The following is a 22,969-nucleotide window of genomic DNA, read 5'->3' as shown; positions in this document are numbered from 1 at the left end:
GTCTTTGCTTCGCGGGGTCGTGGGAACCATGGGCTGCTGTGTGATGAGAGCGCCCCCTGGTGGCTAATTGACACATGGGGAGGCAGGACAGGGAAGATACAGTGGGAGGGGCAGACTCATGACCCCCCACCCCTGCCCCCACCACCTCCCCAGGAATATCTAGATGTATTGGGCAGGCCCATGGTGCTGGCGGGCAAGGAGGCCAAGCAGGTTCAATGGACCAACGTATACGAGGACGCACTGGTAAGGCCTCGGGGCAAGGAAGGGGTGGGGCCGGTCACCTTCCCCCAGGATGTGCCCACAGGGTCAGGTCCCATGAGGGCCCCCTTATGGTGGTAAACCAAACAGAGGAGAAAGAGAGGTGGCCTGTCCCCGCACCCTTGCTCTGAACACTCAGGGTCGGGGCATGGCTGGCCACAGGAGTCTGACCCATCCTCCTCCTCTCCCTTCAGGGGCTGGGGTTGGTGGTGACAGGGACCCTCCCTGTTTTCAACCTGACGCAGGATGGCCCTGGTGAAAAGAAGGTGAGGTTCCCCACTGGGGAAGGGCTAGTCATGCCTGGGGAGAGCTGGGCATGCCCAAAACAGGTCTGGGATGGAGCGGGGATAGGCAGGCCTCTAAACTGGACAGGGGCAGCGGCTTGAGAGAGCAGCTTGAGGCCATGGGCATGGGCAGTTGGGCACGGTGGCTCCCCCATGGAATTGAGCCTGTTGCAGACCCCCTGCCTCTGCTCCCAGAACCAGCTGATCCTGGGAGTGATGGGCATCGACGTGGCTCTGAATGACATCAAGAGGCTGACTCCCAACTACACGGTGAGTGTCCACCTGCCCATCTCCCTGTTCTGCCTCTCCTGTGGACACAAGCCAGGCTCGGCAGAGGCTGATGGGGATTCCCACACCTCTGTGGAGTTCTCTGAGTTCAGGCAGTCAGGGAAGGCTTCCAGAGGAGGTGATCTTGGGCCTAGAACTGGGATCAGCAAACTTCTGTAAAGGGCCAGATTACAAATATTTTAGTCTCTGCCAGCCTAAATACTCATACTCATACTCAATTCTGCTGCATTGAGAAAACAGCCAGAGACAGAACATAAATAAATGGGCATGGCTATGTTCCAATACAATTTTGTTTGTAGATACTAAAATTTGGATTTCAGATAATTTTCACAAGTCATGAAATAGAAATCCCTCTTTTTCAATCATTTAAAAATGTAAAAACCATTCTTAGCTCACAGCAGTACAGTAACCGGCAGCGGGCCAGATGTGGTCCATGGGCCCTAGTTTGTCGACCCCTGGTCTGTCACATAGGCAGGAGTGTCCTGGGTAGAAAGGAGGTGAAGGCGTACCTTGGAGGCAAAGGGAACTCTCTGGGCAAAGGCCTGAAGGTGAAAAACAGAATCATAAGCCAGGGAAGGGGCCAGATCAGTGTGGCTGGCCCAGGGCCTATGGCAAAGGGAGTTTGGGACTTGGTTGTGAAAAGGCTGGGAGATGTGTGTCAGCATGCTTAAACCTGAGCCACATGAAGGCCCCGTGTCTTTGGCCTCCATGTGCAGTGAGAAAACTGCCTCAGAGAGGTAAGGGGTGAGTCCAGAGTCCTGCTTTTCTTTCCCTTACACTTGGAAGGGACACCCCAGGTAGTCCAAGGGTACACTCGTCCCCCTGCGCTCTACCAAGATGGGGACCAGGAAGAGGCCGTAGTGGGGAGGGGAGGGGAGGGCAACAGCAGCCTTGTGGGGCCAGTGGAGGTGGAGAGGTTCCGCTGACTGATAGCGCCATGAGAACCCGGGGGAGGGGCTGAGAAGGCCAAATCACATTAAGGTCCCACAGAGCTGGCCAGCCTGGGCCAGGGCTAGTGCATGCGGGGCACCAGCCTGCTGGGCTTGGCTTGAGAGGTAGGCTTGGGGCCGAGCGGCATGTGGGGGTCCCTGACCCAGGAAGGCAGATGACACCCCCCAGCAGCGTGGAAGGCAGGATGAGGAAGAGCTCTGGAGCCCAGGAAATCCCTGCCCAACCCTCCAGGCCCTAAGCCCCCCTATCTATATCCCCAGCTTGGAGCCAACGGCTACGTGTTTGCCATTGACCTGAATGGCTACGTGTTGCTGCACCCCAACCTCAAGCCCCAGGTGAGCCAGGTGGGTGGCCTGCAGATGGGGGGTAAACCCTGTGAGAGAAGGACTCCTGACTTCCTGCCCTGCCTCCCCTAGACCACCAACTTCCGGGAGCCTGTGACCCTGGACTTCCTGGATGCAGAGCTGGAGGATGAGAACAAGGAGGAGGTAAGGAGAAGAAGAGGAGGAGGGATGGGGGGGCACCCAGAGCAGAGAAGGGTAGGGGCCCCACCCTTCACGTCTCTGACCCTTCCAGATCCGTCGGAGCATGATCGATGGCAACAAGGGCCACAAACAGATCAGAACACTGGTCAAGTCCTTGGATGAGGTGAGAAGGTGGCAGAAGGGGGACAGAAGGTCAGGGTGGACACCCTCCTACCCCCCACTTCACCCCTGCCTGCTACCCCAAGCACCTGACCCAGCCTCTTCTCCCAGAGGTACATAGACGAGGTGATGCGGAACTACACCTGGGTGCCTATAAGGAGCACCAACTACAGGTGAGTGGGGCCAGGCTGGGCAGGCAGGGAGGGGCAGGGCAGCCCCAGAGCCCAGCTGCCCCTCCCTCCCCCACCCCCGTGTGCCAGTTCTCAGCGGCTGTGACCAGGATCCCAGTGGGGCCCCAGCAGCCAGGGCTGCTTACTTCTCACTCCTGGGTGCTCAGTCCCAAGGGTCCCTCGCTGGCCCTTCATGAACAAGCAGCATCTCTTGGGAGCGCACAGTGGAGACATGACAGTGCATCTGATGCCTCCCCATTCCCCACCACCCTCTCTACATCCCTCCCACCGTGGATTGTATCCCTGGATGTGTGCATGCAGGATGTCATCCTCAGCACGTTCACCAGCCTGCTCTCGGCAGTTGTCACAGCCTCAGAGAGTGTATTGACTGTCTTCTGCGTGCCCCAAGAGCTGGTCTCCTTCACACTCCAGTACCAGCCCATGACTGCCCCTCACTGTGTTAGTGCCAGCCCTGCTTTTAGCTGGCTCTCACATGGCCTGAGTCTCTGGGGACTATGGACCCCGCTCTCATGGCAACACCCCCACCCCCATCCCCACAGCCTAGCTCACTGGCAGTATTCTGCCCCTGTGAGTCTGCTGCTGGCCAGCTGGAGGAGACTGGCTGGGCAGGTGGTGTGCTGGGGGAGGCTGCTGGGGCGAGGGGTGGGATGGGGATTTGCTCCGGGGCTGGGAGTTCTGAGGCCTCCAGGAGAGTTCGGGAAATGAAGGGCCCAGGCCCCTAGGCCCTGAATCTCTCACAGCTAACCAGGGAGAGGTGTCCCTGGTGGTCGGGGGAGGGGATGCCACAGCCTGGGCCTCTCTACCCAGCTCCAAAGCCGTGGGGAGGAGGGTGCCAATGGGGCCCACCTCTCTCCAGCAGTGACCTGTGCTCCTCCCCTCCCCTCCTCCCCAGCCTAGGGCTAGTGCTACCGCCCTACAGCACCTTCTACCTCCAAGCCAACCTCAGTGACCAGATCCTGCAGGTCAAGTGTAAGTGGCCCGGCCCCTGCCTGCGCCCTGCACCCCCGCCTCTGCCCCGCACCCTGGCTGGCCCCAGGCAGCATAGCCAGCCGCTTGTGGCCAGGCGGCCCCTCCTGCCCAATCTGCCCACCCCCCAGGCGCCCGCAGGCTGGGACACCAGCCATCGGAAAGTCTGTGGAACTCTGCATGCTTGCCTTTTCTCAGATTTGGTTCCAGACCATTCTCTCATGGTTTCCATTGAGGTTTTGTTTTTGGTTTCTCCTCCTCCGTGTCTTCCCTCCTTAGCCTGCCTCCCCCACACACGCCTGGGGGCTGAGGTCTTGGAAGACACCCCCTCCTCTCATGTCTCCTGCCCCCTGCTCCCTGCGCAGTGCTCTCCCCCTGCGGCACCACCCCCGGGTCTCTCCCCACTCTGCCCCCTCTTCTGTCCCCCCTTGCTCATCCTCCCTTATTTTCCTCCTCACCTCCTCTCTCAGCTTTGCCTCCATCGCCTTCCTGCCCCCTTACTCTCTCCCTTTGCCCTTCCTCCTTCCCTCCCGCTCCCTCTCCCCCTCCTCCCCCTCCTCCCTCCTCCTTTCCCCTCCCTGCACCCGCACCTTCTCTATCTCCCTCCCTCTTCCTTCTGCTCACTCCTTCCATTTCTCTCTCCCACATCCCCTCCCTCCCACTCCCCATTCAGTCTCTCTCCCTCTCTTCTCCTGTCACACTCTCCTCTCTCCATCTTCTCTCCTACCCCTTCCCCTCCTTTGCTCCCTTCCTCCCTCCTTCATCCCTGCCTCCCCCACCCTCCCTGTCTCTTGCCCTTCCTCCTTCCTTCCCTCCCTCTCCCGCTCCTCTGCCTGTGGCTCATCCCTGCATGTCCTGCTCACCCTGGGCCTCCCCCAGAGGCCTCCGGAGCCCGTGGCCCCGCCTGCCCACCGCCCGAGGTCACTGGGAGGGAGGCTGGGGCTCCGGCCCCACCGGGCGCCCCCCACCTGCCTGGCTGACTGGGGCTCATCTCCTTTGAGTTTTCTCGCTCTCTCTTTCTCTCTCATGTCGTTTTTTGCAAGAAGTTTCCTTTCGGTATGATGATGAGACACAATATTTTCATTCAAACAGCCATTGAATAAAATATTGTTTGTGCCCCTCCCCTTCCCCTCCCCCTTTTCGTTTGTTTTTGTGTTTGTGTTGTTTTTGTTTTCCTCGCTTTCTCTCTTGGTGGACTGTCCCAGTGCCAATCAGCAAACTGAAGGGCAAGTATATTCAGAACCAGTGCACCCTGCTCTCCCCACCCCACCCCCTGCCCTCACGCCCCTGCTTGCCCCCCTCCCTGCCCAGGACCAGCCAAAGCCCTGCTCTCCAGGGCTCCCCCCCAGCATCCCCTGGGCTCCTCTAGTTCTTGCCTTTCCTCTGATCCCTAAACCTCTATTAGAGCCAGCAGCCCTTTCCCCTGGCCCTGCCTGCAGGGTGGTCTCCGGCGTGTTCTAAGAGCTCAGGCCCTCTCCTCATCCTCCTCGCTCCCTCTGGGCAGGCCTCTGCCCCCCACCCCACCTTCTCTGTCCCTCCAAGACAACTCAACAGTGGGGACAGGGCTAGATGCCTCTCTACCAACTCCCACCCACCAGGGCAAGAGGCCTGAGATGTAGGGGGTAGATCAGTCCTCAGAGGGGCTTATGTGAGGCTTCCTCGGGGATATTCTCCCTCCTCAGATCTCTCCAGTTTCTCTCCAGAAGCTGGCAGCCCTCCCAAGGGGAGACAGAAGGCTTTGGAAGCCCCACACCCTGACTCTGGGGCCCAGGGGCAGGATAGGGCAGTAGCCAGGCCACCAGGAGAGCAAGGCAGACCCAGCGCTGGCCTAGGTGCTGAAACCCCTGTCCCCTGCCACCCCTGCTACTCCTGGTGACTTTGTTAAGGCCCACTGGCCCAGCCCTGCCCTGGGGTGCTGGCTGCTCCTGGGAAGAGTGGTCAGGTATGGGGAAGGTGTTCCCCGGGGAAACAGAGGCAGACTCAGGGCCCCTAGGCCTGGCTGGGAACAGAAGGGGATCTGTCTGGACCCCAAGGGCCAGCAAAGGAGCTTAGAGGGAATCAGGCTGGGGGTGAAGAAAAAGATTCTGGCACTCAGAGGTACTTAAGCCAGAGACTTCGGGAAAAGGTAGGCAGTGAACTCACAGGCCCTGGCAAAGAACAAGAGGAGTGAGAGAGGACAGCACACAAGGGTCTCTGCCGCTGGTACACAGAGAGGCCCCCCCACAGAACACCGAGGCAGGTGGGCCATGGAGAGCCATGGGGAGATGTCCTGTCCCCAGTCCACATGGGGAAGTAGGGCCTCCCAAAGAAGCCCTAGTGGCCCTGTCCAGCCTAGTCCAGCAAAGGGGATCCAGCTGCCCCCACTGGCCTGGGTGGAGGTGGAGGACGTGCCCTACTCCCACTCGCTTGAGTTGTCTTGTCTCCCCCTCCCACATCCCTCCCTTCCAGTGACCCCAGAAATGCAGGGCCCTGATAACAATGATAACCATAGCATAGTCTCCCTTCCTGCTCCCCCCACCCCTTTTTCTTTCTCCTCCTCCTCCTCTCCCCCCCCCAACCCTTCCCTGTCGGCTTGTGTCCAAACCCCGCCTCACAGTCCTATCAGAAAGCAACAGTCCAACCAGTGACTGCCCAGCCCCTCCAGGCACCCAAAGTCCCCCTCCCCAGAATCTTGCAGTGCACTGTGGGAGTATTTTGGAACAGGGAAGACCCCTCTTCTGCAAAAAGAAAGCACTGGGACTTCCCTGGCGGTCCAGTGGTTAAGATGCCGGGCTTCCAATGAAGGGGGGCGTGGGTTCCAACCCTGGTCGGGGAACTAAGATCCCACATGCCGCACGGCAAAAAAAAAAAAAAAGAGGGGTTGGAATCTGGGTGAAAGGATAGGGAGGTGCATTGCTCAGAGTGCGAGAACAGAGGGACACCTCCCAGACTCAGACCAGCAAGGTGGCCAGCCCAGCTGGGCAGGGAGAGGCCCCAGAGGAGCCCTAGTAGCCACATCCCCAGATTCACTGACAGACCCACACAGGGACCTTTGCACACATGCTTACACATTCATGCAAACACACATACTCACACACACATGCTCTCACATGTACATACACGCTCATACATATGTGCTCACTCTCACACACGTACAGGCCCAGTCGGTGGATCCCTCAGCAGCACCCCATGCCTTCTCTGGAGCCCCCAGCTTCTCCCTTGCTGCTCTGAGCCCAGACAGGTCCTTGGAAGGATAGACCAGACCCAGGCCTTCTGGATAGACCAGAACCTGCCCTCATGCCCCCGGCCCAAGAGGGTGTTCATGTTTGAGCAGCGCTTCTGTGCCCTCCCAGCTCCCAGACTCTCCTCCCACAGTGTGGGAACATTCAAGGATCTCCCCTCACCCAGCCTCCTACCCCAGGGAAGACCACTGGACCCCCACAATGCACTGCAGCCCACCCCCAGCTGCCCACACTGTCTCTGGTTGGACTGTCTGTGCCCGTGAGGAACCCCCTCGGTTTGGCCATGTTGATGCCTGACACAGAATAAAAGCAAGACCTACCAAAATGCAAACAGCTACAGCAAAGAGAGATAAAAATCCGCAGCCAAAAGCCAATTCCATTCCTCAGAGTCTCTTTGGAGGAAGGAAGCTCAGCATGCGGTTTTTTCCATTATGGATGTGATAAGAGCGAGACTGGTGCCTCCCCCAGACCATGCATATATATAGCAGTGTGTGTATATATATATGTGTGTGTGTATGTCCGTGTATATGTGCTATACAGCCGTATGGAAGCATATACAGCCACGCCAAGGGACTCACTGCCGACAGAGGACCAGGCCTGGGCAACATATTGGCTATAACTGCCCTCCTCCTGCGATGCTGTAGTCTCCACAGGCCCTCCCCGCCCGCCCCTTCTCTCTGGCTCGAACTTGAACGTGGAAGTGGCGGGTTTCCTCTTTGCTGGTGTCTCCCTCCCTCAAGCCACCCTCTTCCCTGTCCCTCCAGCCCCGTCAGCTCTGAACCCCTGGCCTCCCGCCTCCCCAGCCCCCGCCGGATAACCCCCCGTTTCTGTTGCAGATTTTGAGTTCCTGCTCCCCAGCAGCTTTGAGTCTGAAGGACATGTTTTCATTGCTCCCAGGTAGCTTGCGTGTGGCCTTGCCGAGGTGTCCTCCCCCAACCCGACCTCCCTGGGCCCACCTCCTGCACTGCTGCCGGGAGCTGTGTGTGTCTGTGTCCTGTGCAGTGTCACCCTGCCATGCACAGCCCTGTATGTGTGGCCGTGTGCATACCTGGGCCATGTAGCCGCACCAGGCACCAGTGCCTATAGCTTCAGCTCCCACCAGGCCTCAGGCGGGAGAGCTCTGGACTCTCTGCTGACCTTCCCTGCCCTCCCTGGCCACCAGGAAGGAGCCCTTTCTGCCCTGCGCCGGCTGTCCGCAGCACGCCCCTCACTCACTGGGCAGCTGCTGCTCTGGTTTGTGGCGCCCTCCCCACCCCACCCCCACCCCGCAACCGTCCTTGTCCTGTGTCAGTCAGTGTTTGTGTGGGTGTGGGGACCGAGCCAGCCAGAGCCCCTGTCGGCAGTGCCCCATCTAGGTGTGGTGGCTCACTGAGGACTGGGGGGAGGTACAGGGATGAGGGGATGGCGGCTATGAAGAGCTCTCTGGAAAGGGATCAGGGCCCAGCACAGGCCTGGGCCTGGACCATCCCTGGCGTGCACCCTTGTGTGCACACCCTCTGTCTGTTGGCCCACATCTGAGGAGGCCAGCAGGCCCCCGGGTGGTGCAGCCCTCCCCTGTGGCCTGGGCTTTGCATGAGGGCAGGTGGGTGCAACTGACAGAGATCCATAGGCACTCTCAGGTACCACTCGGGGGCTCTGGACACTCCTAACCTCCATGTGTGTGCACGTGCGTGCATGCACCCACAAAGTTTGCTGTGACTCTCTGTAGATGTGTGTTTGTATTTGTGAGTCATCATGTACATTTGTAAGAGTCCAAGTGTAAATGTGGGGTGGCCGTGTGCATTGGTGACTGTGGGAATGTATGGAAAGGCCTGTGTGACCCACAGGACCCTGAGGGAGCTCTGAGGGCAGGGACCATGTTTGTTTTTGTCACCTCTGTTATCTTTGGCACAGGAGAGCTCAATAAATATGTGTTGGGTGAGTGTAAATGTACATACTACGTGAGGGGGGAGGGATTGCAGGTGACTTGTATCCCAAGTTCAGCTGTATGGGTGTCACTCTGAGTGTATCAGGTGTGTTCTCCCCCATATAGAAGTGCAGGCTGTGTACTACACAAAGGCCCTGGGAGCAAGTGGGGACTGAGATTCAGTCCCAGGTGCCCTCACCAAGCTTTGGGCCCTAGCACAGCCTCGGGAAGAAGAGCATTTAAAAATTTCCCACAAAGTTGCTGCCATGCAGGCCAGTGAGGAGGTCTCTGGTGGCAGGGGTATGGATGAGGGATTAGGCAGGAAAGATAGCTCCACGTACCAGGGTAGAAGGACTGCTTGCCAAGACTTCCTGGGGAGCAGAACTCCAAGCAGATCTCCCCGCTCCCTTCAGCCCCTACGTTCTCTGGACCCACAGTCTGAGCCCAGAGAGGGCCTTGAGGAGGTGAGGGGTTTGGCCTGTCCATCTCTGGGGGAAGAGCACTCTGGGCAGAGGGAACAGCCAATCCAAGGACCCACGTGTTCCCACCGACTTCGTGACACCCTCTGTGGTATGATGAAAAACACTAAGGTTCAGGGAGCTTGAGTGAGTTGCCCAAAGGTACACAGCCAGGAAGCAGCAGGATGAGGTCTCAGACCGACTAAGCCAGTGCCAGGACTCCACCCACTGTGCCCACGGAACGCTACGGCACACAGTTGGATGAGCCAGCCATGAGGCATTTCCTGGGGCCTCCCAGGTGCACCGTCTAGCTCCAGCTACACAGGAGAGGTGGGAGGCTCTGCAGGGCCATGCCCAGAAGGGAGAACCTGCTTGGGTGGAGGAAGCAGACCCTCATTCTCTGCTTCCTGCACCTAAGCAGGTCAGTTCTGTCCCTGTCCAGACCTGGCTACCTGCCGGGCATATAGTCACTGCAGCCTGTAAGAATACACATGCCCCTCCCTGAGGCCTGGGCTTCTCAGCGAATGGCCAGGCAGGCCTGTTGGGAAGCCTCAACCCTATTGCCCTGTGCATCCCCCCAAGCCCACTCTTCTTGCCCCTCCCCATCCCCAGAGAGTATTGCAAGGAACTGAATGCCTCAGACAACAACACCGAGTTCCTGAAGAACTTCATTGAGCTCATGGAGAAAGTGACTCCAGACTCCAAGCAGTGTGAGTGACTGGTGGGGCAGCGGGGTCTGGGCAGTGCCAGACAGCAAGGGGGCAGCCCAGAGGAACCCAGAGACTGGGCAGGTGTGGAAACATGCAGGCCCAAACCAAGGGCAGGTCCTGGGCCAGGTCACGGGGAAGGTTCGGAGCCTTGGGGGTAGCGGGGAGAGTGGGCAGGGATCCAAAGAAGATCCTCCCTCCACCCCAACCCTCCTGTTCCAGGCAACAACTTCCTTCTGCACAACCTGATCTTGGACACGGGCATCACACAGCAGCTGGTGGAGCGCGTGTGGCGGGACCAGGATCTCAACACGTAGGCACCACCCAGCCTGTGGGGGCAGGAGGCTGGGATGGGCCCAGAGGCGCTGGCCCTGCCCTGCAGAAAGTAGGTCTGTGACCTCACCTCCCTGCTGCCCCCAGGTACAGCCTTCTGGCCGTGTTCGCCGCCACCGATGGCGGCATCACTCGCATATTCCCCAACAAGTAAGTGACCTGACCCACTATCTGACACCCTGCCCCTGCTGGGACCCCGCCTGTCCCGCTGCCTAGAGGCCTTCTTGCATTTGCTGAGACCACTGCCCCCACAAGCCACCCCTCCACCAACCTCTTGTGTGACCAGGGCAGCTGAGGACTGGACAGAGACCCCTGAGCCCTTCAGTGCCAGCTTCTACCGCCGCAGCCTGGATAACCATGGCTATGTCTTCAAGCCCCCACAACAGGATGGTGAGTGTCCTCCCAGGTGCACAGCAGCAGGTGGGAAGCTGAGGCTTCTCTGTCTGCTCGGCCAGGGCGAGGCTCTGCTCTTTGAGGTCTCTCTCAAATACGAGACTGGCTGGCTGAGACAGACGGGGCAGATAAAGAGAGGGCTAGGCTGTGCCAGACGCTATGCTGGGTGCCTGGTGCTTAGGCTGAGGTCAGCCTTGCCTTGGATTCCTGGGCTCACAGGGCCCAGCACAGAGTGGTCATGTGGCTGCCAGCCCCTACTCCTGACCACCCCACCTCACCCACCCACAGCCCGGTTAAGGCCGCTGGAGCTGGAGAATGACACGGTGGGCATCCTCGTCAGCACGGCTGTGGAGCTCAGCCTAGGTGGACGCACACTGAGGCCAGCAGGTGAATACCCAGGGCAGAGGTAGGGAAAGAGAAAATGGGCAGTGTGCTGCCCAGGTAGGTGGGCATTGATGGCCCCTTGCTCTCCCCCACAGTGGTAGGCGTTAAGCTGGACCTAGAGGCCTGGGCTGAGAAGTTCAAGGTGCTAGCCAGCAACCGTACCCACCAGGACCAGCCTCAGAAGGTATCTGGTCAGGGATGAGGGCAGTAAGCCCAGAAGCACCCATTCTGGAGTCCCCAGGAACCCCTACCAGTCCTCCCACTCAGAGTGGCTCTGGTGCCTATGGGGAGGCAGGGTCCCCGATGTATAAAGGGTGATGGGAGGGGAAAAACTGGTGGGCACTTACGGTCCTTGCTCTCTGCCCAGCAGTGCGGCCCCAACAGCCACTGTGAGATGGACTGCGAGGTTAACAACGAGGTGCGTGTGCCCTGAACCCTAGCTTACCCCACTCCCGGACACCTGAGTCCCAACTGCAGCTCCTAGCCCATCCCATCCCTTAGCCAGTGGGTGTCAACATCCCACCCTGACTTCACAGCTTTACCAGAACTGGGGGAATGGTGCCCCCTCCACTCAGCTACTGGACTGCCAGGGTCTGGGGAGGAAAGGCTGGGCTGGAGCCCCTCCCCATCTTCCTCCCCCTTTCCCACCTCTCAGGACCTGCTCTGTGTCCTCATTGATGATGGGGGGTTCCTGGTGCTGTCAAACCAGAACCATCAGTGGGACCAGGTGAGGGTCAGGAAGAGGGTGGAAGGAGAGGGTCCGGGTTTGAGCCTTCTGGGGATATGGCACTGCCAGCCCTGTGACTACCACTGCCTCCTGGCATCCCCAGGTGGGCAGATTCTTCAGTGAGGTGGATGCCAACCTGATGCTGGCACTCTACAATAACTCCTTCTACACCCGCAAGGAGTCCTACGACTATCAGGCGGCCTGTGCCCCCCTGCCCCCGGGCAACCTGGGTGCCGCACCCCGGGGCGTCTTTGTGGTGAGCCCCAGCAATGCCTGGCCTGCAGATGGGGGGACTGGGAGACCTGCCCACAGATGATCCCCCACCTCTAACGAGAAAGCTGGGGGTGAACCAGGTCCAGGGACAGCAGTGGGAGCCCATGCCACTCTCTCCACTGCAGCCCACCATTGCAGACTTCCTTAACCTAGCCTGGTGGACCTCTGCTGCGGCTTGGTGAGTCCCCAGGGGAAATGGGAGAGGGAGGCTGCTCCCTGGGCAGGAGGGCTGGAAAGAAATGGGGCATGGTACTGGCCTCTGCTGACCACTCCCACTCGGTGACCCATGCCCTGCAGGTCTTTGTTCCAGCAACTTCTCTATGGTCTCATCTACCACAGCTGGTTCCAGGCAGGTAGGTAGGGCTTTGGAGGTCCCTCCTCAAAGCCCCTCCCCAATCTGAGACCTACTCCAAAGGGAGGGCGGGTCTTACGGCTGAGCGAGGCTCAGGGTGTAGGGGTGCAGCTGAGGGGCTCTGGACCCTCGCAGACCCCGCAGAGGCCGAGGGGAACCCCGAGGTGCGCGAGAGCAGCTGCGTCATGAAACAGACCCAGTACTACTTCGGTTCGGTGAACGCCTCCTACAACGCCATCATCGACTGCGGAAACTGCTCCAGGTGCGCGCCTGGAGCTGGCCAGAGGGGCGGGGCGGGGCCGGGCCGGGCCGAGGCTGCAGCGGGGCGGGGCGGGGCGGGGCGGGGCGGGGCGAACCTCAGCGCCCCGCCTTTCTGTGCTGCCTCCAGGCTCTTCCACGCGCAGAGACTCACCAGCACCAATCTTCTCTTCGTGGTGGCCGAGAAGCCGCTGTGCAGCCAGTGTGAGGCTGGCCGGCTGCTGCAGAAGGAGACACACTGTATCCTTCCCGCGCTGCTCCCCGGCCCCTCCCGCCCAGGGCGTTCCCTCCGTGCCGCCGCCCCCTTGACTCCCCACCCATGCCCAGCGGACGGCCCGGAGCAGTGTGAACTGGTGCAGAGACCGCGATACCGGAGAGGCCCACACATCTGCTTCGACTACAACGCCACGGTGAGGAGGGGGGCGGCGGCCTTGACCTGCAGCTCCCCTGCCCCAGGGCTAGTGCGGCCCTGCGCATCCCCTGCCCGCCCAGCCCCGGCAGACCGGCTGCTCCTTGTCTCTTTGCGCAGGAAGATACCTCAGACTGCGGCCGCGGAGCCTCTTTCCCACCGTCGTTGGGCGTCCTGGTGTCCCTGCAGCTGCTGCTCCTCCTGAGCCTGCCTCCCCGGCCGCAGCCTCAAGTCCACGCCCACCCTTCTCGCCGCCTCTGAGTGCCCCCTCCCCCCACCAGGCCTCCCCGCCGCTCCCCTGCTCCCTCGCCCCACACTTCCCGCCTTAGAGCCTCGCCCCCCTCCCACTGAAGGACCTGAGTGCGCCTCGCCCCGAGAATCTGCGCCTTGGAGTGGGGGGGGGGGGGTCCCGAAGGAGGGCGCCGCGGGTCTTTGGCCCCCAAGCCACGTCTGGCTGCTGAACCGTCAGAGTGTCCCCAGACCCCTCATTCCCACTGGACTCACCCACCCCGGAGGGCTGGGCCAGGGAGGCCACAGTACTGGTGCCAAACCAGGCCTCCACTGCCCGCCCTGCCCCGAGGCTCCCTTTGTGTGGGAGACCTAGGCCTTGCCCCAGCTGGACTCCTCTAACCTGGCCCTTCTGCCCCACCCAGGACTAAATTTGGGAATAATGGAGGAAATTGAGATGGGCAGTTCGAGGCCTGTGCATCCCAGCTTAAGTCCTGGCAGGAGAGAGGTCCTGGGGCAGCCCCCAATGAGCTCCTGCCTCTCTCAGGCCTACAGCCTCCTCTCCCTCCCCAAGCCCGGCAGGTGGCAGGACAGTGACAGTGACACCGGCTAAGACTCAACCCCATACACACCTGGAGCCCTGAGGGCAGAAACTGGACTCGGACATACCCAGGAGGGCACACACACAAACACAGACGTGCACAGACACACACACCCTGGGGTGGGGTGAGGGTGGGGACTCACAAAGCCTTATACGGGGTGAGGGGTTGGTGGGAGGTTGGCATGTGCACACTCCATCTCCTGCTCACCGTCAGCCTCTTATCTGACCTGTAACCTAGCTGGTCCCCCATCTCTAAAGCTGAATGTCAAACAGTGCCAAATGCTGGGGCAAAGGGTGAAGACCCCTCTGTCCTGACCTAGCCGCCAGTGTCCCCTTAATGCCCCTGACCCTGCCAGGTGCTCATTGTAACCATTTCTCACTAGTGTCAGGCCCCCAGTGGGACCACATGCCACTGCCTGCACCCCTCAACAGAGGAACTCTCACCAGGCATCACCCTTTGCCTTAGCGGGGGTGACTTGATTACTCCTAGCTGGGTCATCCCACCCCCAATCTGCCCCTTATACACTCAGGCCTGTCTCTTTCCCACTCACACACACACTCCCTGGCCAAACTGCTCCTCCCTGCTGAACACACACTTGCACATACGTACACACATATACACACTCTGTGCACACATACAGGCTGGGCCTGGGAACACCTCTTCACACCATTCATTCTGGTCATTTCTCGCAAAGGCATCCCAGCCTGGGGGCCACTGGGAGACTGAGGGCAGGGGGATATGGTCGTAGGGCTCAGATGGACTGGGAGGACGGGGGGTGGGGGAGGGTGATGCATTAATTAATGGCTCCGTTAATTAATGTCACGTTGCTTGTCGCTTTCTCAGTGTGTGTGTATGGTCCATGCCCACTGCTGGTGCCAGGGTGGGCACCCATGCTGTACACCCAGCCTAGATGCCAGCCATGTCTTGCGGGGGCGTGTGTGTAACTGTAGTGTAGTCAGGTGCTCAATGGAGAATATAAAAATAAAAAAAGAAACATATACAGATAAATTAATATATATTTTAAGTTTAAAAAACAGAAAAGCAGACAAAGCAATCCTCATCAGGTAGTTGTCAAACCCCCAGCTGGGTCTGATCCTTCTCATCACCCACCCGACCTGGCTGTCCCCTCACCTCGGGCTCGGGGGATCTGTGGGGGACTGGGGGGCCATTTCCTTTTATCTGCCCTTTTTTTTTGGTTGTTCTATTTTGTACAGACAAGTCGGAAAAACAACAGCGACAAAAAAGTCAAGAAACTTTGTAAAATATTGTGTGTGTGATTCCTTGTAAAATATTTTCAAATGGTTTATTACAGAAGATCAGTTATTAAATAATGTTCATATTTTCACTTCAAATGGTTCCCATACACTGTCTCTGCCCTGGAGTGAGGACTGGGTGGCTTGAAGACAGATGGCCATGACCTCAGAGCCCCACTTACCACTTAATTGGGAGTGAAGGCCATAGCAATCCAGGTCTCGGGTGGGTGGAGGGCATGACGCTTCCCAGGCCTCCTAAGTGCTAGATCCTTGACATCCTTTGTCTCATATCATCTTCTCAAAAGCCTCCAGGAAAAGCTGTCTCTAAAAAAAAAAAGTCTCCCAGAGGCTCAAGGCCAAGACTGTGGAGGAAAGAAGATGGAGATGAGATGCAGGCTTCTAGCCAATAGGATCAGACCACCTGGGCCTACGCAGGTCCTCCAGGTGGAGCGAAGAGTGAATACCTGGCCCAAGTCCATGACTTCGTGCTTGAGGGCCAGTGCTGCTGTCCGGAGGAGGCCAAGGTCTGGCCCACCCACAAGCATGATGGCTGCTCCTTCCCAGCCCAGGGGAGGCCTGGTGCTCTCAGTGGCCACTGCTGCTCACACTGGGACACAGCTCTGAGTCCATTTCAGCAAATCTTCTCAGGCCTCCCTCTGGCAAGCCCTACACCCTTGTTCATTTTAATCCCAACTCTCTTAATAGTCAATCCTATTCTGTGTGACCTCCGAGTTTCTTTTCAACGGGAAAGACTTATAACCACCAGTGCAGAGATTTCCCAGTACTACTGACATTTGCCCTCTTAGAGTACACACTCCACACTATGCACTCACCCTGTGCTGAGTCCTCACCACAACATTAGAGTTGGATATTAGTTTATCTCCATACCGCAGATGAGCAAATTGAGACTTAGGAGAAATCCTTTCTCCCAGATGGAAGAAATCAGCAAAGGTTTTGGAAATGAGGTGGCCTGTGGCTAGGGGACCTTGGATGCTAAATAAATAAAAGAGGGCATTCCAGGCCCTAGTGAAGACACCTTTCCTCACCCTCTGCAAGGGTTGGCCACAGAGCAAAGCCTAACTAGCAACCCCTGAGGCAGCTCCCATGCTCCGCAACAGTCCCAGAGGTCCTGGGCTAGACCTGCCATGTAAAATACAGAACATCCAATCAAATTTGGAATTTCAGATAATCAATGAATATTCTTTAGTATGTTCCCAACATTGCATGGGACGTAACTATGCTAAAAATTGAAGACATGCTTATACTGAAAAAATTATTGTTTAACTGAAATTCTAATTGAGTGCCCTGTATTTTGATTTGTTATGTCTGGCAACCCTACCCTGGGGTGGCATCCAGCAGGAACCCAGAGCCCAAAGATAAAGGAAAGCAACACCTTTTGTGATCTGGAAGGCTGTGCACACGTCGGCAGTTGTATTGAGATCAGTGGCGGAAAGGAAGGGATTCTGCACTTTATAAATGTACTTTGTCATACATTTATTTTAATTATATGCACATTTTTAAAAAGTAACTCAATATACAAAAAAACAAAAATCAGTTTTGCACAGGACACAACCTACCTGAAGCCACCGTTGCAGTGAGGTGGAGGCCCAAGGCCAGCCTGACCCAAGTTTGTGGAGAGACCTCTCTTCATCAGGATCAGCGATTGACTGTGGTGAGGAAGAGAGTCACTAAGAGAAGCCCAGTCTCACCCCTTTGGGGGCTGGAGATCCGAGTTCGAGTATGGGCTCCACCTCCCTTGTAACAAGGGCAGCCTGGGCAACACACTCACTGAGCACCCAGGGTGGACTGGCATTGTACACGCCAGTCCCCTTGGATCCTCACGGTAGGTCCAGTCATCATCTCCATTTTACTGTCCATGAAATTGAGTTTCAGCAAAGTTCGGGAATTTGGCCATTGTCACACAGCCGCCAAAAGGCAGAGCAAGAATTCCAACCTGGGTCAGGCACACACCAGACCGCGGAAGTTCCAGGAGTTCGCGCCCCCTGGACCATCCAACATTCTTACCTGCACACCTGCCCACTAGGACACACCCACTCAGAAAAACAGGCACACACTGAGCCAATCCTTCCGGGAAATTCAGCACGCGCGTGGCCTGCAGCTGTGCTGCCGCTGGTACCCGCCGCTCTCCTGAGGTTAGCGATGCCCGTTCACCCTCCCCTACCTCTGTAGAACCGACGGAAACGGTCCTGAGAACTACAACTCCCAAGCACACCCCCCCCTCTTCCGGCGCACAGCCTCCTGGGACTTGTTGTTCTACCCAGAACCCTGATTTCCGCCGGTCCCGGCTCCGACCGAGGACTCCATGTCCCAGCATGCCGCGGAACCGCAAGGCCGACGCTCAGAGGGCATCCTGCCGCCTCCCCGGGCGCGCAGGCGCAGCGCCGCTGTTTGTCGGCGCCTGAGAAGGGAGGAGGTACGGTCGAAGCCGAGGCCGAGGCGGAGCTGACCAGACTTGACTCTGGCCCAGAACCAGCCTCCAGTCCCGCGTCGACCGTAGGGCCCCAGAGTGGATGGAGAAGATCGAGCCCTGAGATCACCGCCAGTCCGGTCGGCGCGGTGGCCACACAGAGCGGGCAGTCAGGCGTGCCCAAGCTGCCCAGGGCCTTCCCTCAGATCCCCGGCGAGGGGCCTAGGCCCCGGCCCCGCGACCAGGCCCGGCTCTGCCCTTTGGGACCGGAGTCGACCCGACCGGAAGTGGAGCTTTCACCGGGGCCATAGGCCAGTGACTAGGTCGGACCCGGGCCTCCCGTCGGGGCTGGACTGGGACGAGGCCCCGGGGAGGCCCCTAGCCCACTAAACCCTTTCCTAAGGCCGACGCCCGCCAGGAAGATGCAGCGCGCCCTACCGGGCGCCCGCCAACGCTTGGGGGCCATCCTGTCCAGCGCCAGCGTGGTGGTAAAGGCTCTGTGCGCTGCGGTACTATTCCTCTACCTGCTGTCCTTCGCCGTGGACACGGGCTGCCTGGCGGTCACCCCAGGCTACCTCTTTCCACCCAACTTCTGGATCTGGACCCTGGCCACCCATGGGCTGATGGAACAGCATGTGTGGGATGTGGCCATCAGCCTGGCCACAGTGGTGGTGGCCGGACGTTTGCTGGAGCCCCTCTGGGGGGCCTTGGAGCTGCTCATCTTCTTCTCAGTGGTGAACGTGTCTGTGGGGCTACTGGGGGCCTTCGCCTACCTCCTCACTTACATGGCTTCCTTCAACTTGGTGTACCTTTTCACTGTCCGCATCCACGGCGCCCTGGGCTTCCTAGGTGGTGTCCTGGTGGCACTCAAGCAAACCATGGGGGACTGTGTGGTCCTGCGAGTGCCCCAGGTGCGTGTCAGTGTGGTGCCCATGCTGCTCTTGGGGCTGCTGCTGCTGCTGCGGCTGGCCACACTGCTCCAGAGTCCAGCGCTGGCCTCCTATGGCTTTGGGCTGATCTCCAGTTGGGTGTATCTTCGCTTCTACCAGCGCCATAGCCGAGGCCGAGGCGACATGGCCGACCACTTTGCCTTTGCCACCTTCTTCCCTGAGATCCTGCAGCCTGTGGTGGGGCTGTTGGCGAACTTGGTGCATGGCCTCCTGGTGAAGGTAAAGATATGCCAGAAGACAGTGAAGCGCTATGATGTGGGTGCCCCATCCTCCATCACCATCAGCCTCCCAGGCACAGACCCTCAAGACGCAGAGCGGAGAAGGTACTGTGGAATCTTCCAAAACCTTGTCGAGCTAGGAGAGTATTATTAATCAAGTCACATTCCATCTGTTGAGGTGCTTGCTGTATGTAGGCTGGCAGCCTACAGTCAGATGTTGGGGCGGATTCAGAACGAGAGAAAAGCCAGCTTGTGGCCTGGAGCTCAGCATTTAAGTGTCTGGGCTGCAGGAGGTGCTTTCCAAAATTAGGGAGTAAAAGTGGCCTTTCTCAGCACTCAGGCCGCTTAAGTTTCAAGAAATGCCCTGCTTCCTTTTGAGCTGTGTGAGGGGCAGATGGAGAGCCAGGTACACGTAACCCTGGCCTTGTCTCAGAATGTCCAAATCCTAGACACTGGTCCTGTGGGAGCCAGAAACAACCTGCTGGTCCTTCTTCCCCTGTGAGAGAGGGACAGAGAAGGAGACATGGGATCCTTAAGAGATGGTCTGGGCCACCCTAGTTTCCAAACGCTGGACTACACCCTGTTCCTGAGCCTTAATTCAGATGTTGTGCTTCTCTGCCGCTTATTTATTGAGGGAAGCCTGGGGTATAACTAGACTTAGACACATCCCCTCACCCCCACCCCCCGCCTACTCTGGCAGGCATGTGTCACCAAACCCAGGGGACAGCCACATGACCCACCGAGGGAGCCTGCTGACCACACCAGGAAGTAGAGACAACCTTTTCATTATCTGTAAACCAAGCCATCTGCACCATCAGGAATCCGAACTGAATTATTCACTGAATGTACCTTGGCCAGGGCAGGACAGATTTTTTTTAATCCATCTCTTTCTCTCTCTCCCAGGTCTGTGGACTTACCAGAGTGGTCACAGCTCTGTTTCCAACATTATTTTTTTTTTTTTTTTTTAATTTTATTTATTATTTTTGGCTGCGTTGGGTCTTCATTGCTTCGCGCGGGCTTTCTCTAGCTGCGGTGAGCGGGGGCTACTCTTCATTGCAGTGCGCGGGCTTCTCATTGCGGTGGCTTCTCTTGTTGCGGAGCACGGGCTCTAGGCGCACGGGCTTCAGTAGTTGTGGCTCGTGGGCTCTAGAGCGCAGGCTCAGTAGTTGTAGCACACGGGCTTAGTTGCTCCGCTGCATGTGGGATCCTCCCTGGCCAGGGCTCGAACCCGTGTCCCCTGCATTGGCAGGCGGATTCGTAACCACTGCACCACCAGAAGCCCCCTCAACATTATTCTTGAGTGTTGTTTTTTTTTTTAATTTTATTTATTTATTTTTTGCTGGGTTGGGTCTTCATTGCTGCTCGTGGGCTTTTTCTAGTTGCAGAGAGCGGGGGTACTCTTTGTTGCGGTGCGCGGGCTTCTCATTGCTGTGGCTTCTCTTGTGGTAGGCATGGGCTCTAGGCACGCGGGCTTCAATAGTTGTGGCTCGCGGGCTCTAGAGCGTAGGTTCAGTAGTTGTGGCTCACGGACTTAGTTGCTCCGCGGCATGTGGGATCTTCCCGGACCTGGGCTCGAACCCATGTCCCCTGCATTGGCAGGCAGATTCTTAACCACTGCGCCATCAGGGAAGCCCTTGAGTGTTTTTTTTTGATGCAGTTACTTGAGTAGTGAAATTTAGAGCAGGCTCTGTTCATACTTTCTGCATTTGTCAAAGCCTTCTGCTTTTGCTCACCTGTGAAATGAGTTCTTAGCAGGCAGCTTTATGAATTCAGCTGGAGTTGTCCCTGTACTTACTCTCCACTGGGGCTGTGGAGTGTGGGCCACACCCCCTTTCTTGAAGGAGTTTCCAGCTGGGAAAGGCCACAGATTACTATGGTCCAAGGTGGCAGGTGTTGAAAAGTAAGCACGGCATGCTGCAGAGCTTAATTGTGGGCTCTACAATTTGTGTCTCTGTGGCTGATGAATCCTAAAGACCGAGGTCTCTATTAACCTTATCCAGTGGAGGAGATGCGGTCAGGAAGGCTAGGCCTGGTAGAAACTGAGTTGTCCTCAGAGCTGTTCAGGTGATCCCAGGCCACAGTGGTGGCCCCTCCCCCAGTGAGAGATCTTGGATTGTTAGGGTTGGCTGAACATTTGAAAAACCTCTGCGCAGCCCCAAGAAAATGGACAGGTGGAGGCAGATTGGGGTGGGGGTGGTGTCAGGAAGTGGGTTCTTGGCATAGTCTTGTGGTTGTTACCTTGCTTGGGGATGGGGGTTACTCCACCAACCAGTTTGACATCTTGCTGCATGCCATTCCCTGACCCAAAGAGCTAGTGATAGTGGGAAGCAGGGGTTCCTATCTTTGACCCTTGTGAGGGAGTGATTAGCATGCCACCATCTCTCTACCTTGGCAGGCTTTAAACAGAATTGACAAGGCAGTCTCCAGAATGGGAGCCTGGGTAGCAGCAGGGAAGGACTCTCCTGTCTGTGCCAACTTGCCATGGTGCCAGGCTGGAGGACAGGGTGGAAGTGTGCTAGGGCTTTCTGTGCCTGAGTTCTCGTTGTCCCTCTTGTCATGTTCCCTGGCATGGTGGAGATTTTGGTTTTCTGCTGGAACATGGAAGGCTATACAGGTCCCCCATGCTGGTGGCACAGAGTTGGAGGCATCAGGGGTCCACAGTGACCACTAGTAGAAGTGTTACCTGGCAGCATGGGCATCCCACCTCCTGGTGGGCAGGGTCCCAAGTGCACGTATATACTTTCTTCTAGCGAACTTTCCCACCTCCCCTCAGAGCGGGGTCTCCAGGGGTCTGCCCAGTGGAACCAGTAGGCTCTGGCCTTTGCCCTACCCACGTGGATTGTTTCTCCTTCCTCTCCTCCTGCTAGGACGCTGTGTGTTCCTGCTCTAACACAGGTCCTGGTGGGTTTGGAGATTCTTCTCGGAAGGAGAATATTAGAGTCAGTTAGGAGGGGTGAGCTGACCCAGGTTGGCCCTGCTTCCCAGGCTGAGAGCCAAGGCAGGTGCTTGAGTTCCAAACTTCCCCATAGACCCTTGCCAGGAGGCTCAAAATACTCCTAACAAGGAGAGGGGGAGAAGTAATGCCTTGAATGTGATGCCAGTGCCCAGCAGAAACTCACATGTCCAGGGACTTGCCCTTCCACCTCTCTGCCCAGGGACACCAGCTTTGCCCAACCTTAGGCACCATCCTCAGAACCATTCCTGGGGCTGGCCTGGGGGCAGGCTGGCAGGCCACCCAGCTGGCCTTCTCAGCCTGGAGGTGCCCCAGCTATGGAAGGAAGGTCCTACAGCCTTTGGGTCCTCATTCTGATGGCAGAGTGTGCCCTAATCCAGTCCCTGTGGAGCCCTGGGCCCTGTATGGGGAAGGAGAACCCATAGGGTTCTGAGAGAGGAGTGTGAGCAGTAAGGCATGTCAGTTTCCTGGGGGAAAGAGTGCAGGGCATGAGCCAAGTTCAGATCCCGAGTGACCTGTCATCTTTCCCCTGGCCCCAGGCAACTGGCTCTGAAGGCCCTCAACGAGCGGTTGAAGCGAGTGGAGGACCAGTCCGTCTGGCCCAGCATGGAAGACGATGAAGAGGAGGCTGGGGCCAAGGTGGATAGCCCCCTGCCGTCAGACAAGGCCCCCACGCTCCCAGGGAAGGGGCCTGTCCCAGGATCCAGCCTGATCACCTTTGAGGCAGCTCCCCCAAAGCTGTAACTCTAGACCACCTTGAGTGTAACACCTCTTCTCCCAAGCCCCCCTTGACACACTCTCAGCTACTCCAGGGCACTGACTGCTCTGAGGAGAGGGAAGAAGGCCTGCTGGGGGTTGCCACAGCCTTCTGCTATTTCTCGCCAACACTACCCAGGATTCTTGCTACCTGGTTCCAACTCCAGACAACCACTATGCCACGCATGGGGCCTCTGAAGCACAGCCAGCCCAGGCCATCTGAGGTAAGACTGTACCTGAGCAGGCAGCCTCAAGCAAGTGGCTGCAGGGGCACTGGTGCCATGGCTCCTAGGCCAACCCTCACACCTGATACTGGTTGCCGAGAGCCCTGAGCCAAGGCAAGGATTTGCCAAAAACATTCTGGGGGTCCAGCCAGTGCAGGAGCCAGTGCAGGGCTGTACATCCCTGCTCGCCCCCAAAGAGACTACATTCATGTCAAGATTTCTGATTCCCTCTGCTGTGGCCATAGCTGCTTCTGGGCCAGAACAGTCACAGCTTCCAGATATTTTCTACAGGACCACTTGAGTGGGCAGCCAAGCCCAGCCTCGCAGTATCAATAAAGCAGTTCTTTGAGGTAT

At 57.9% G+C, this 22,969-nt stretch overlaps 2 protein-coding genes across 6 annotated transcripts in view; both read left to right on the top strand.

Annotated features, from left to right (window-relative positions):
* Positions 1–13,942, top strand: part of CACNA2D2 (calcium voltage-gated channel auxiliary subunit alpha2delta 2) — a 138,203-nt gene extending 124,261 nt beyond the window's left edge. The window contains exons 15-38 of one of the 5 annotated variants that reach the window (XM_061195396.1): positions 154–243; positions 453–524; positions 738–812; positions 2,042–2,116; positions 2,198–2,269; positions 2,358–2,429; positions 2,537–2,598; positions 3,509–3,585; positions 7,640–7,700; positions 9,780–9,877; positions 10,097–10,187; positions 10,295–10,357; positions 10,494–10,597; positions 10,889–10,987; positions 11,080–11,168; positions 11,355–11,402; positions 11,640–11,711; positions 11,815–11,967; positions 12,110–12,162; positions 12,282–12,337; positions 12,472–12,598; positions 12,725–12,834; positions 12,922–13,004; positions 13,124–13,942. In XM_061195396.1, the coding sequence (XP_061051379.1) occupies positions 154–243; positions 453–524; positions 738–812; positions 2,042–2,116; positions 2,198–2,269; positions 2,358–2,429; positions 2,537–2,598; positions 3,509–3,585; positions 7,640–7,700; positions 9,780–9,877; positions 10,097–10,187; positions 10,295–10,357; positions 10,494–10,597; positions 10,889–10,987; positions 11,080–11,168; positions 11,355–11,402; positions 11,640–11,711; positions 11,815–11,967; positions 12,110–12,162; positions 12,282–12,337; positions 12,472–12,598; positions 12,725–12,834; positions 12,922–13,004; positions 13,124–13,264 (2,043 nt within the window). In that variant the 3' untranslated portion in view covers positions 13,265–13,942. Of the gene's footprint in view, positions 1–153; positions 244–452; positions 525–737; positions 813–2,041; positions 2,126–2,197; positions 2,270–2,357; positions 2,430–2,536; positions 2,599–3,508; positions 3,586–7,639; positions 7,701–9,779; positions 9,878–10,096; positions 10,188–10,294; positions 10,358–10,493; positions 10,598–10,888; positions 10,988–11,079; positions 11,169–11,351; positions 11,403–11,639; positions 11,712–11,814; positions 11,968–12,064; positions 12,163–12,281; positions 12,338–12,471; positions 12,599–12,724; positions 12,835–12,921; positions 13,005–13,123 lie in introns of all 5 variants that reach the window. The other 4 variants (XM_061195394.1, XM_061195395.1, XM_061195393.1 and 1 more) reach the window with 4 other exon arrangements.
* Positions 13,943–17,474: 3,532 nt separating this feature from the next.
* On the top strand, positions 17,475–22,968 carry TMEM115 (transmembrane protein 115). The gene is made up of 2 exons (XM_061195391.1): positions 17,475–18,787; positions 22,175–22,968. The coding sequence occupies exons 1-2, from the start codon at positions 17,937–17,939 to the stop codon at positions 22,377–22,379; spliced, it is 1,056 nt and encodes a 351-aa protein (XP_061051374.1). The 5' UTR covers positions 17,475–17,936; the 3' UTR covers positions 22,380–22,968.
* Position 22,969: the final 1 nt, after the last annotated feature.

Source organism: Eubalaena glacialis, chromosome 7 (genome assembly GCF_028564815.1).
Source record: "Eubalaena glacialis isolate mEubGla1 chromosome 7, mEubGla1.1.hap2.+ XY, whole genome shotgun sequence".
NCBI classification, from domain to species: domain Eukaryota; kingdom Metazoa; phylum Chordata; class Mammalia; order Artiodactyla; family Balaenidae; genus Eubalaena; species Eubalaena glacialis.
Note: the sequence above shows the minus strand (reverse complement) of the source record. Positions and strands in the feature narration are given on the sequence as shown.